This window comes from Mercenaria mercenaria, chromosome 6 (genome assembly GCF_021730395.1).
Source record: "Mercenaria mercenaria strain notata chromosome 6, MADL_Memer_1, whole genome shotgun sequence".
NCBI classification, from domain to species: Eukaryota; Metazoa; Mollusca; class Bivalvia; order Venerida; family Veneridae; genus Mercenaria; species Mercenaria mercenaria.
In genome coordinates this window covers 5,819,991-5,835,008 of record NC_069366.1, presented here as the reverse complement: position 1 = coordinate 5,835,008, position 15,018 = coordinate 5,819,991, and the positions used below count along the sequence as shown (strand labels likewise).

Genomic DNA, 15,018 nt, shown 5'->3' with positions numbered 1-15,018 from the left:
TTTGATCAGTCTATCATTCATTCTGGTGGTAGACCATTTGTTTCCAATGGATATGTAGGTTATGCCATATATAACATTTAATTTTTTTTTTTCGGATGGTAAATGGACTGGTAATGCCATATTTAATTAAAAATTTTTTTCAGATGGTCGATAGATTGGTTGTACAATCGCAGGATACAATTAACGCATTGGAATCTATGAATGCCCTTCAGCCATGCAGCGGGGATGTAGAGACTGCAAAGTCTTTAATAACCGATGCTGACAACTCTAAAACAGTAGGATTGGAATTTTGTTTATTTCCTGAATTGATGTTGAAAGAATCAATAAAATGTTGTTGAATAATTATCAAATTTATTACAGAGTAAACTTTGTCAAAAGTAAAATTAAGTTAGTGGATCGTATTGACACACGGAAATTTCCATTTGCTAATAAAGTCTCATTATGCATTTTGGCATTCTTTGTATGTAAATGTAGCTAAACACGTGCATGACTCTCAGTAAAAATCAGAGAATGCTGAAATCACGTAGAGAGAGTACATAAATTACCGAATGTCATTAAGGGCCCACTACCATGATATTATATTCTGTCATATTTATATAGCGCCGTTTTCATGACAAACACATTCATAGGTGCTTTACATACATACAATATGATATATAATATGATTTATAGATTGATAATTTCATGTAAGTCAAACTGCTGAACAAGTGAAGGTCGGACTCGTAACACAGATGCTTGAGCCCATACAATTTGTTCAAATTAACAACTTTCTGAGGAATGTTCTTGTCCACTTTTCAGTTGTTACCTAGACTACATGATATTGCCATACAGTCACAGAACACCAATAGCCCAGTAGCTCAGAAACTAAAGGAAATCTCAGTGGAACTTACAAAGGTCTTGGAATCTCAGATGAAAGTTTGTATTGTGTTATTGTCTTCTTACATTATATAATCCAAATTTTTCATTGCTCACTTTGAGGTTTAACATGTTTCACATGGTCCTGCTGTTTTAAGTTCACCTGATATTTATTATTGATAAAGGTGGATTGCCCAGGTTCCTTTGTCCTGCATCAATGTTTCTCCTTGAAACTTCAGGTTTGAATCACTCCAAATTTGGCATGGACCTATTTCAGATTTTTTTTCAAATGGTTCTGCTTGAGCCCTTATAGGGGTCACTAGTAATAAAAAGAGAAAAACCGTTAAAGAACTTTTTCTCATGAACCACTTGATGGATCCCACTGGTATATACAGAAATAGCTGTCACAGTGTTATCCCACTGGTATATGCAGGAAGGCGAATCAGAAGTTCATCTGGTTTCAAATCAAATAAGTCTTAGTGAATGGGGACCTGTTCAGCCTGAATAAAGAAAAAACGTTATTGATAAATGAAACTGTTTTTATCATTGCTGATACTGGGTAGGTTCTATTTGTATCTAACTAACTGTTCAGTTCTACTTTCAGAAAACAGTGCAAGATATGTTGGAAGCAACAACTAAACAGTGCAAGGCCTTGATGAAAGATCAGGTAAGATTGTAAGATTCTTTTACCGGTTGTAGGTTAAAGGTCAAGGTCACACTTAGACATTAAAGGATAGTGCATTGATGGGCGTGTCCGGTCCATATCTTTGTCATCCATGGATGGATTTTCAAATAACTTGGCATGAATGTGTACCACAGTAAGACGACGTGTCGTGCACAAGACCCAGGTCCGTAGCTCAAAGGTCAAGGTCACACTTAGATGTTAAAGGATAGTGCATTGATGGGCGTGTCCGGTCCATATCTTTGTCATCCATGGATGGATTTTCAAATAACTTGGCATGAATGTGTACCACAGTAAGACGACGTGTCGTGCGCAAGACCCAGGTCCGTAGCTCAAAGGTCAAGGTCACACTTAGACGTTAAAGGTCATTTTTCATGATAGTGCATTGATGGGCGTGTCCGGTCCATATCTTTGTCATTCATGCATGGATTTTAAAATAACTACACATGAATGTGTGACACAGTAAGACGACGTGTCGCGCGCAAGACCCAGCTCCGTAGGTCAAAGGTCCTAAACTCTGACATCGGCCATAACTATTCATTCAAAGTGCCATCGGGGGCATGTGTCATCCTATGGAGACAGCTCTTGTTCTTAAAAGATTTTTCTGAGGACAGAACTGGTTTGATTGACACTTTTTATCAGAGAAATATGTTCTTTTTTGTAATAAAGCTTTCAGTCATACTTGTATTTACTTGTTAATGTTGAGTTTATTATGTCTGTTAATTCATTACTATGTCATACATGAACAGCAAGTTGTGTTCTTGTGTAGTAATAAATATTTATATATTTTACAGGCATTTCTGTCAGACCTACAATCTGGTTGTGGAGAGAAGAGTGCCTTGCCAAAAGATTTCACCAGTAATATCCTCAATGATGTTGATACTGATATCTTCAACAAACTTAGGTAAGCATTTCAATGGCATTATCTTCAGTAAACTTAAGTAAATAACTCAAGGGAGTTACTGATATCTTCAGTAAATTTGAGTAAACATTTTTAGGGAGACACTGATATATTCAGTCAACCTTGTTATTGAGGTCAAAAATCTGTATTTTTATCACTAAGCAATAACAAGCCTTAAAACTACACAGTAGGCCAGATTATGCCCCCTTTTGGACTTAGAAAATCCTGGTTAAAGTTTTGCATGCAAGTTACTATCTCCAAAACTAATGCAGATACTGAATTGAAACTTCACATGTGTCTTTGGGGTTATTAAACTAGGTGATAACATTAAGTCCATAACTCTGACATGCAATTTGGCCAAATTATACCCCCTTTTGGACCATATGTCTGACATGTATTTTGCAAAATTATGTCCCCTTTTGAACTTAACGACTTCTGGTTAAAGTTTTGCCTGCAAGTTACTCCAAAACTAATGCATATACTGGATTGAAACTCTAAGATATTTTAACATTTAGGGTAATATTCCTGTATCTGGGACAACAATTCGAAGAGCCGAGCATTGGCTGTCTTACGAACAGCTCTTATGAATTTTGCACCAGATGAGAAGTAAACACAGTTAGCTTGACATAATTATCAGTGGAGTGCAGCTGTGAAAGTTGTAAATTTAAAGCAACATGAGGGGTAATTGAGGTTGAAAAATATCTAAATGCAGGCTTTCATAAAATTGCTCACCATGCATATTACAGAACATTTTCTGTAAATTCCAGGAGAAAAATGTGACCTTAAAGGTAAAATGCAACAGATAGCTATTTTTGTTTAGGGGAAGTAGCCTATGTTTGGCTGTAAAAAATAGTAAAAAAAATAATAATTAGTTCACTGAGTCAGCAGTTGTCATTTAAATTTTGTGTTCTTCATCTTTGCATTTGTGCTAAAATTAGTCTAAAAGATGGAAAAAACTTCTAAAAATAAATACATATGTACAGAATGATTGGAACACACCATTGAAAGTGTTATGTTTATCTGTTACAGTGAGCTCAATCTCGCAGTTGCAGCGCATGTATCTGACAGAGTTATTGATGAAGTCATAGAACGTCTCTCTTTCTCTCATAAAACTTTGGTAAGTAGCCACTTATTTGGAGCAGTGATATAACTTCTCCTGACTTAGGAGTGTGGAGTTTGGACAATCAGTGTTTTTTCATGATTTGACTATGTCGTGCTGTTTGTCTTCTTAACAAAGTGTATGACGTAAACTTACCATACAGAAAGTGTACAACCCTCCATCAGCATTTTCTCAAATGAGTATGTTCTTGAATTTTGTTGGAAATCTGCATAACTGATCTTCGGCAATTTTTTTTCTGTTGTTTTTTCCCACTATTTATAGAAAAAGGAGAGCTATTCTGTTACATTTCATTTTTTAAATCAGACAAAACATGCTGCCTATGAATTTCGTATTTTGTTCACTGTTTTCTGTAGTTTTCTTTTCTCATTCTGAAGCCTGTTGTATAATGACAGAAAGGCTTTTTCTGCTCGTTCTTAAAGCTAAGCTATCAAAATAAAACTCGTGGCCTTATCTCTAATGGAGGAATTCTTTCAGTACAATTATGAAAAAAATAAGATACTGTTACACGTTGGTGAAGATGATTTTGTTTATTTCCAGACCAATCACTTGAATGAACGGAAGAAGGACGCTGGTCGACGAAGTCAGGTGACCGAGTCAAAGAAGCTTGACCAGAATGAGGCTAATATTCGCAGTAAATCTCCACAGGTACATCAGTTTAGTGAATGTGTCAGATCTATGTGAACTTTTAATACCATTCCTCTTGTGTGTTTGTCTCATACTTATAAATGTTGCGTAAGATCGTTGCTTATAGGAGCACCAGTCCAGGTTTATATCAGACACTTTATGTTTAGAAAGTACTTTTATTTCCTAATTATCATAAATAAAAAAGAAAAATAATGTGATACAGTGAGCTTTTACACAGATGTTTGGGTAGTCTGTTTAGTTATGTTAAAAATCTATCTATTGTTTCAGTCAGACTGTAAAATATTTAATTGTAAAATAGTAGACAATTAGTTCTTCTTGGTACAAATGGCTTACAAATGGTTATGATATATATCTGGACACTTGCCCCTTTAAAGTATTAGAATAATAACATATATGTGGCTTCAGTAACTGTTGTTTGTATATAATTTCTGTGAGAGAGGATTTGTTCCAACAAATATATTAGTATAATTTAGATGAATTAGAGTCTTTGCAATCATAGATATGCAGCTAAAATATCCAGGGTGTTTGCCTTTCAGATTTATAAGAGAAAAAATTCTAATAATTTTGATATTTACCCTGCTAAATTTCTATAATGAACTTATCCATCTTTCAATTTGGACAGTACCATTAACTGTTAAAAGGGGTGCTTACCAAAAAGGATACTGACTGAATGGCAAACAGGGCAGATCTTGATCGGACTGCACAGATGTGCAGGCTGATTATGATCTGCACTGGTCCCAAAGGCAGAATCAGTCATGTCCAGCATGATAAGGATTAAAAATTTGTTAATTTTACCTATTGTCTAAGATATGATGATTTCGTTTTGATTGTAACTTTTAATAATAGGAATATGTCCATAGATAAAGTAATAAGGAATTAATGCTGATTTTGCATATGAAATTTGGTTTAACAATATACTGTCTTTGGTCCACTAAGTGCTAATCTGCTCAAAACTTACACACTTTAAGGACTGCAAGTGAAAACTTGTTTGATAATTATTTGTGTGCTTACATATTTATTATTTGCTTATTACATGCTAAAATAATGTCTCATCTTGCTTGAAACTCTTCGAAAACTAGATATTACAATTTATTGTGAAGCAGTTGACTGATAAAACTGTTTTTAATGTTTATCTGTTCATGTTACTATATTTTCTAGCCAATATTACACACACTCCATGTGGAAGCTTTCAGGGTAGGGTATAACATTCTGCCAAATATTTATTGGCTTTTTTTCTTTTGCACATTTTGGATTTGTTGTTCTTGCTTTGTCGAGTTTCTTGCACACATTATATGTAATGCTTTGTTAAAGATTTATTATCAAGGTAATATTTTAGCAGTTACTTTTGTTGTTTAATTAATACAGTTATTATTATGTCTCCCACCACACAGTAGTGTGGGAGACATATTGATTTACTCCTGTCTGTGTGTGTGTCTGTCTGTCACAAAGCTTGTTCGGACTCTAAATCGAACATTTCTCATCCGATCTTCACCAAACTTAAACAAAATGTGTTTGCCAATAAGTCCTCGGCCAAGTTCGATAACTAACCAAATCGGCCCAGGCACTTCGGAATTATGGCCCTTGAACATAATTACCGATACACAGATGTAGGCCGGTTACTCCGCTGATACCCAGACGTAGGCCGGTTACTCCAACATGTGAATACCAATAGGCCGGTTACTCCAAGACGTAAACAGTATATAAAGACAGACTTACTATTCAGATGATTAGGCAGTTGTGGGAGACATGCGCTTTTCTCAAAAGCACCTCTAGTTCTATTCTTATGATCCCTGAGCATATAGTGATTGTGTCCGTCCTTATGAGATTTTACCAGTTTGCCTACAGCCTACATTAATAAACCAATTTGGTTTTTATTCACACTCAACAATCCTTGCGGCAAGACCTACAAACTGACCTGTATATAAATGACCTTGACCCTCGTATGACCTCTGCCTTCTTACTTAAAACCAACCTTAAAATACAACATTTTTGGTCCTACAGCCGAAATAAATGACCCAATTTAGTTCATACTCACACTCAACAAACCATGTGACATAACGTTCAAACTGACCTATATATAGATAACCCTGACCTTCATATGATCTTCACCTTTAAACTTAAAACATCAAAAAACTACATTTTTGGTCATACACCCAGGGGCATGATTTTGAAAACGCAGCTCCTTGTTATTACATGACTTCTTATATACATTTTGTGAATTCCCAGTCCATAGTTTGTGCTATAAAATTGGTCTCTATTCAACATACGTTTACTGGGCTAAAAGTAAAAAATTTAAAATTTAATCTATGAAAACAATTGTCTCATGTTATGTAATGAAGCACTCACTGAATGACTTGCCAGTCAGTAGTCAAAGCTGTTGGCCCTTGCTCCTTTTGCCTTGGTGCTTGGACTGTTGACCAACAAACTGGTCAGTAAGTTTATAATAATTCATCCTGTTATACATGCTCATTCCATTTATATGGTATTTAATCATCTAAAAATGGACTTACCAGTAGAACAAGTTCTTATCGCAAATTTTAACACAAAATGTCTTAAATCATGGGAAAAGTTTAAGTTTTAACTTATTTGGCTTTCAGATTGATATTTGGTAACAGAAAACTCTGTAGTCTATTATAAGCATGATTCTTTGGATTGGAAATTTTCTGTTCACAAGTGTAATACTAGATAAAGACTTTATATTATCATGTGCAAGAGACAGATTTTCTAAGTGCTTGTAATGCATTGTGTTTTGTGCTAAAAACACATTTATATCCATTGTATATTTGTTTAACAAAATCACTATTTAAATGTGTCTCGATATCTTCATATGTGGAGAGGTATATTGATTTTGTCTTGTCTGTCTGTCTGTCTGTCTGTCTGTCTGTCTGTCTGTCACAAAAATTTGTTGGTACTGTTCTTCTGAAATTACAGGTAGGATGTGGGAAGATGTAAAGCGAAGGCTAGTTATATTATCGGCATTTTCCTGTTGATTATTTTTAGATCGAGTCCTTAAGTTGGCCCTTTAAAGGTCATTTTTCGAGAGCATGCCATGCACTCTCTACTTAAAGTAGTACTTCGGTCAGTTTAGCTGGACGAAAATAAACCTCATCCTAAAATAACCTTAAAAGGGTCTTAAGCCATCAAACTTCATGGAATGTTTGCCTGTGATTTGAAGATGACCCATATTGTTTTAGGGGTCAAAGGTCAAGGTCAGGACTAAAAAAAATTTTTTTAGTTCTTAACTAAATAACCATTGGGTTAACAGCTACCAAACTTTAAAGGATGGTTGCTCAGGTTAGTAGTTGATCCATGTTGGTTTGGAGGGGGTGGGTGTCAGAATGTCAAGGTTACTGTGACCTCAATGAGAATGAAAGGGGTTTCATAGCAATAACTAAAGAAAACATGGACCTTTTGCCTTCAACATCTATTGAATTGATGGTAAGTAGGTCAAAAGTCAAAGCTATATGGACATCGAAACTGCAAAGGGTGTCTGATCATTATCTGGAGAAATGCTTAGTCCTATGGCCACCAAACTCCATTTCATGATTGCCTATTGTCATTAGAGATCAGTATATCAGAAGTCAAAGTCAACTTTACCCTGAAATTGAGAACTATTTCCAGCACTATCTGGCCTACAGCTTATGGTCAGCTGATGATGGATCAGTACATCAAAGGTTAAGGTCACAGTGATTTTGAGACTGAAGATTGTTTCTGGTCAATAACTGGAGGGCATTAAGACCTGCAGCTTTCAGACTGAATAGAATGATTGTCTGTGGTCAATAGATTATCCCTAAATGTTTTGTCCTTATTAGATCAAGGTGAAAGTCACAGTGACCTTGAGGCTGAAAAATGTTCCTCATTAATAACTGGAACTAATTAGGACCTACAGCCTTCAAACTTCATGTGGTTAGTAGATAATCTTTCTAGTCTATGAGGTCATTAGGCCAAGGTCAAGGTGACCACATACTTAATACTGAAAATTACAATTACAATTTACCTCATGCGAGCCATCTTGTGGGGCATATATGTTTTATAGACAGCTCTTGTTTAATTTTTGTTGATTAGTTATGTAGTTTTGGTCATGGTTCAACTTCTTTTTTTAACTGTCTCCAAACACATGTCTTTCAGCTGCATATATCAATTCAGCTTTCCTTTTCAATGAAACAGTGTGGGGAGACATTTGCTTCTACTAAAAGCAGTCACTAGTTAATAACGCATATCATATTCCTGTACATGTAAATTTGCTTTTATTAATCCAGTTATTTAGACAATTTGTTTATGATTTCCAGCTATAAATTTAATTGAATGATGAAAGATAAAATATGCAATTCTATCAATATCTCGTCCTTACAAAACCTAAAGGATTTTATGTTGTACTTTTACACATACACATAATTTGATTTTCAGGACTCTCCTAAAATGAAAGACAAGAGGAAGAGTATGCATGCAAGAAAGATACGTCCCCAGTCGGTTGTTGGTAAGTACAAAACCATAGAATAAAGCATCCCTACTACATTATATGATTTATTGTCCCTTTGTATGTATATTTATATTGTTTGTTAAAGTATCCCAGAGCTGTAAAAATCCTTTGCTTTGGTTAAAGTGAATATATAATAGCTAATACAGTGGAACCCCTCTAAATCAGAACCCCTGCATGGGGAAACCCCCTTAGAAATTGATTAGTTGTCTTGAGGAAGTTCCTTCCAAACCAGAAATCCAACAAAACTGAACTTCCCCTGTCCCTTTAGTCATGACGTTCCATTTACAGGGGCTCCACTGTTCTAGAGATTTGAATACTTGTAGTTTTAGACATTTATTTTAAATGATATTGTACATAAGTATAGATTTGTAAGTAGGGTTTGCAACAGATAAGTATGTCAAACATGGAGTAAAAAAGGGTTGAAAATTTCATTTAGAGTTATTATTGTGTAAAACATTTTAGTGTAATGATTTCAGACGACTTAAATGACTTGCAGCCAGATGGTAATTATGTCAACATTAGATGCTTTGTGATATTGCACTTAATATGAAAAGCCTTCTCACATATTGTTCTTAACTAAGTAGAAGTTTCATGTCATGTTTGGATTTTGTGTTATAACGATGACGTGATGCCAGAAATCTTCATGAAAATTGGTCAGAATGTTCATCTTGACGATATCTAGTTTCTTAACCACTGGAAAGACTTCCATAAAATAAGTATCAGTTGTTAACCTCATCAAGATGATGTGCACAGTGCACAACCAAGGTCACTCCATCTTAGATCAAGATCACACTTAGAAAGTTTAAATTTGTGTTTGGCTCTATATCTTGTAACCATTGAATGAATTTTCATAAAACTAGCATGACTTGTTAACCTCATCAAGATGACATGCATAGCGCATAACCCACATCATAAGGTTCAAGGTTACACTTACAGTTCAAAGGTCAGACAGTTCAATTTTTAGCTCACCTGTCACAAAGTGACAAGGTGAGCTTTTGTGATCGTGCGGTGTCCGTCGTCCGTCCGTCCGTGCGACCGTCCGTAAACTTTTGCTTGTGACCACTCTAGAGGTCACATTTTTCATGGGATCTTTATGAAAGTTGGTCAGAATGTTCATCTTGATGATATCTAGGTCAAGTTCGAAACTGGGTCAAGTGCCATCAAAAACTAGGTCAGTAGGTCTAAAAATAGAAAAACCTTGTGACCTCTCTAGAGGCCATATATTTCACAAGATCTTCATGAAAATTGGTCAGAATGTTCACCTTGATGATATCTAGGTCAAGTTTGAAACTGGGTCACGTTCCATCAAAAACTAGGTCAGTAGGTCTAAAAATAGAAAAACCTTGTGACCTCTCTAGAGGCCATATATTTCACAAGATCTTCATGAAAATTGGTCAGAATGTTCACCTTGATGATATCTAGGTCAAGTTTGAAACTGGGTCAACGTGCCATCAAAAACTAGGTCAGTAGGTCAAATAATAGAAAAACCTTGTGACCTCTCTAAAGGCCATATTTTTCATGGGATCTGTATGAAAGTTGGTCTGAATGTTCATCTTGATGATATCTAGGTCAAGTTCGAAACTGGGTCACGTGCGGTCAAAAACTAGGTCAGTAGGGCTAAAAATAGAAAAACCTTGTGACCTCTCTAGAGGCCATATATTTCACGAGATCTTCATGAAAATTGGTCAGAATGTTCATCTTGATGATATCTAGGTCAAGTTCGAAAGTGGGTCACGTGCCATCAAAAACTAGGTCAGAAGGTCAAATAATAGAAAAACCTTGTGACCTCTCTAGAGGCCATATTTTTCATGGGATCTGTATGAAAGTTGGTCAGAATGTTCATCTTGATGATATCTAGGTCAAGTTCGAAAGTGGGTCACGTGCCATCAAAAACTAGGTCAGTAGGTCAAATAATAGAAAAACCTTGTGACCTCTCTAAAGGCCATATTTTTCATGGGATCTGTATGAAAATTGGTCTGAATGTTCATCTTGATGATATCTAGGTCAAGTTCGAAACAGGGTCATGTGCGGTCAAAAACTAGGTCAGTAGGTCTAAAAATAGAAAAACCTTGTGACCTCTCTAGAGGCCATACTTGTGAATGGATCTCCATAAAAATTGGTCAGAATGTTCACCTTGATGATATCTAGGTCAAGTTTGAAACTGGGTCATGTGCCTTAAAAAACTAGGTCAGTAGGTCAAATAATAAAAAAACCTTGTGACCTCTCTAGAGGCCATACTTTTCATGGGATCTGTATGAAAGTTGGTCTGAATGTTCATCTTGATGATATCTAGGTCAAGTTTGAAACTGGGTCAGTTGCTATTAAAAACTAGGTCAGTAGGTCTAAAATTATTAAAATCTTTTGATCTCTCTAGAGGCCATATTTTTCAATGGATCTTCATGAAAATTGATCTGAATATTCACCTTGATGATATCTAGGTCAGTTTCGAAACTGGGTCACGTGCGGTCAAAAACTAGGCCAGTAGGTATAAAAATAGAAAAACCTTGTGACCTCTCTAGAGGCCATATTTTTCATGAGATCTTCATGAAAATTAGTGAGAATGTTCACCTTGATGATATCTATGTAAAGTTCAAAACAGGGTCACGTACCTTCGAAAACTAGGTCAATAGGTCAAATAATAGAAAAACCTTGTGACCTCTCTAGAGACCATATTTTTCAATGGATCTTCATGAAAATTGGTCAGAATTTTTATCTTGATAATATCTAGGTCAAGTTCAAAACTGGGTCACATGAGCTCAAAAACTAGGTCACTATGTCAAATAATAGAAAAAACGACGTCATACTCAAAACTGGGTCATGTGGGAAGAGGTGAGCGATTCAGGACCATCATGGTCCTCTTGTTATCAGCTCCATATCTTTCTAACCACTGTAAGTATTTTCATAGAACTAGCATTAATTGTTAACCTGAACAGGGTGCCAGAGATAGCGCACAACCCAGTTCATTAGGTTCAAAATCTAGGTCTCACTAGAAGGTCAAATGCCATGATCACAACATATTACTCTCCCTGTATCAAAGCAGCATCTGGGGGTATTGATTACCTTTAGTGATAGCTCTAGTAGCAATTAATATTTTATTGTCGTGCAAGAAACTGTGTTTGCAGGACATGAAGACTCACATTACTAAAACACCTTTTGTAATGCACATGTTGAAAATATAACATTTTGTGAATTTCATAATACCACTGCACAGGTTGATTATCAACCTACAGCTGAAATGTGTTATCTTAATGTTCAACAGACTGAGAGTTTCAGAATTTGACTTGAAGATGACACTTTGTACAGAATTTTTTCACTGTGGCCTGATATACATGTTTAAATGTTACATATGCATTTAATATACATTTTGTACTTGTTTTGAGAGTACTAAGCAATTTGAGTCGTTTAAGTTGATATTTATTTCATGTTTGCAGTGAATGGTCACACCTCTATGCTGGTAACATGTTTTCGACACCCCAGAAATAATAGGTTTTAACTGAAAAACAGTACTTTTGAGAAAACTGAAAAGAAAGTGTATTTTTTTTAAATTTTAAAACCACTGAAGAGAATATAATGAAACGTTATATAAATAATACATGGCAATGAGATGGAGTGCAGAGAGAAAGAACAACAAAACTAATCTGTCTTTAATAATTTTTTAATTATCTCCCTTTCTTTGCTGTCTGTCTGGACAACAACTTCAAAAACACTGAAGGGAATGTCATATAATATGCCATTATGATGGAAGGTAATGACCTGCAGGGTAGAGCTCAAGAACCTTAACTCTATCTTAAATTATTTCCCCATTTTTAGTTATTTGTTTTATCTGGACTATAAAATTAAAACTGCCATAGGTAATTAAACTTAACTTCATTTAATGTGAGGAAGAGGAAGTGCAGATGGCATAGCACATGAATCATTTTGTCTAAAATAGTTCTTGAATTATCTTCCTTATTATACAGACCTTTTCAACTGCTGAAGGAAGTTGAATGTTATATTAATGAATGGAAATGACTGTTCAAAACAATTCCATCTGTTCCTTACTAAATCCCTGTTCCACTGTAAAACACAGCAGCAGGAGATATCTGGGTGGCCAACACGTGACTTTTGGATAGCGATTCAGGTGACATTTTGCCTATATTTTCCTTATTTTCCTTATTATTTGATGGATTTTCATAATAAAAAGTGTGTCCTAAGGCAGCAAAATGAGTGCATTTTCCTTTGTACAAAATGTCTGCAGTCAGTTCTCAGTACTTTTCTCAAACACTTCGTCCAACTTCAAAAGTAAAAGCAGCTGGGTGAAGTATGTAAGAAAAGTACTGATAACTTAAATAGCAGAGGAAAGCTTTGTGCAGAGGAAAGCACTCATTTTGCTGCCTTTGACACACTTTATTTTATGAAATTCTGTCAAGAAATATGGAAAATATAGGCAGAATGTTACCTTACATTTTCTCCATGTGTACGGTTTCCTAAAGGCATGTGGGTTGGCTACCCTGCATATGGCTGTCTCTCAGACTTCTCTTGTTTGTCTTGTTTATTTAGAATATTGAATTCATGAGATTTTAATTGGTCAGATGATTTTTTGAACATTTCATTTATTATAAGAGATTTGTAGTTAATTTTGAATAGAAATATGTATAATTATATTAAATAGTATAGGAATATATATTAGCACATTAACAGATTACTTTATTCTTATTGAATTCGCAAATATCCAAAAAGTAAAAATAAAATTCTTTAAAACCAGAAGTGTTTAACAGTGATATGCTTTGTGGAATATGCTTGTTCATCAGCATCGGCATTAAATGATCGATTTAATTTAACCTTTAAGTTACAAGAAACTGTTGAAGGACTCTCAGTTAGAAGTTCATCTCACTCCTCCATCTCTCTCTCTCCAGTCTGAAAGGTATGGTGAAGTTGTTGACCATTACATTGGCAAGCAAGCGCCGAAGGAATTTTATCACCATTTTTGTTCAGTCATGGATTCTGTGTAGAAAGCATGTAATCTTTATATTTAGAAAGAGTGTCAGGACAGGTCAGAAAACACTACTATGGTTTGAAGTGTAATACCAGATTTAGTGCATTCCATCTTAAATGTGATTCTTTTATGTATTTAACTTCTTTCAAAGCCTTGTATTACAAAAATTGAAAAATTGCCTGAACGTTTAAACCAAAAAATGCAAAAATAATGATTAAATTTATTACCCTTTGTAACTTCACTTTGTAACATTGTTTTCAGGATTGATTCAAAAATCTTCTTTTCATTTAATATTAGAAAATGATCAAAGGTGGTGTACTTTTAGATAAGTAGTTTGCAGTATGTATTTCAAAAGCAAAACTTTAGTCTATTTATTTTGAAGGTAAATTGTGCAACAATTTGTCAGACCATTAATTGAATAGGTGTAGTGGCCACTTTAAGAGATATAAGATGTGCCATTGATTTTCCTATAGATTATAAGGAAATGAATACTGCTTTTGTTACAATTTGCAAAAAAGGAATTCTTCTTTTCACAACACAAAAATGCAACCTACAGGTATACCCATCTTCAAATAAAGCCTTTCCCTAGCTTACATTAAATAGTACTTAGTCATTTCCCCAGTGGTATGAAGAGTATCTGAAATTGCTGGACAGGCAGTAAAACATTTCCTCTGTTTCTTAGTCATAGCTCACCAACAGTGTCCAGTTCTCTCTTCTTGTACAGCAACAATGAGTTTATTGTTTAATGTTTTGAACTTAAATTAAGGTTATGGATGCTGACTCTGGCTGTATGATTTTTCAGTATATTTCATGTATTTCAGACTTCCAGTACACATACTCAGAAAAAATGTTGGCAAAAGAATTTGTTATGAAAAGTGAAAAGAATAAATCACGTTGAAATGTACAGTTTTTCAGAACTTGCTTTAAAGCAGTATTAGTTTACAGTACAGTATAAGATTAGCGCAGTCATGCATTTTGTAATCATTCAAGGTTGATACGCTCCACCCCGGACATACAAATGTTAACACACCATATAATTATGATATCTGTTTAAAATCTGACGTAAAGGTGTGTTACTTTTAACTTCTAAAATTTAGTTACATCTAAATAAGTATGTAAAAGAAAAGCATGCATATACATATAAATTGAAATTACATAATTAGAGTTAGAAAAGGGGGTTACATTCAAATTAACTTTTGTCTTCAAAATGCATGTGATATTCAAGATAATGGTATATTGTTTAATCAAGGAAGTCTAATGACTGATTACTTTATGATCAAGTGTTTAATGATACCAGGTTGTATTCACTTGACATGTAAATATCAAACAAACTGTGTAGGATGCTATCTGGCTAGAGATA

At 34.8% G+C, this 15,018-nt stretch overlaps 1 protein-coding gene across 1 annotated transcript in view; it reads left to right on the top strand.

The window, feature by feature from the left end:
* Positions 1 to 15,018, top strand: part of LOC123549783 (F-actin-uncapping protein LRRC16A-like) — a 51,280-nt gene that overhangs the window by 20,491 nt on the left and 15,771 nt on the right. Inside the window, exons 10-17 of the mRNA XM_053546606.1 lie at positions 144 to 275; positions 799 to 915; positions 1,460 to 1,522; positions 2,332 to 2,441; positions 3,468 to 3,555; positions 4,096 to 4,203; positions 5,362 to 5,397; positions 8,611 to 8,680. Of these exons, the coding sequence (XP_053402581.1) occupies positions 144 to 275; positions 799 to 915; positions 1,460 to 1,522; positions 2,332 to 2,441; positions 3,468 to 3,555; positions 4,096 to 4,203; positions 5,362 to 5,397; positions 8,611 to 8,680 (724 nt within the window). The remainder of the gene's footprint in view (positions 1 to 143; positions 276 to 798; positions 916 to 1,459; positions 1,523 to 2,331; positions 2,442 to 3,467; positions 3,556 to 4,095; positions 4,204 to 5,361; positions 5,398 to 8,610; positions 8,681 to 15,018) is intronic.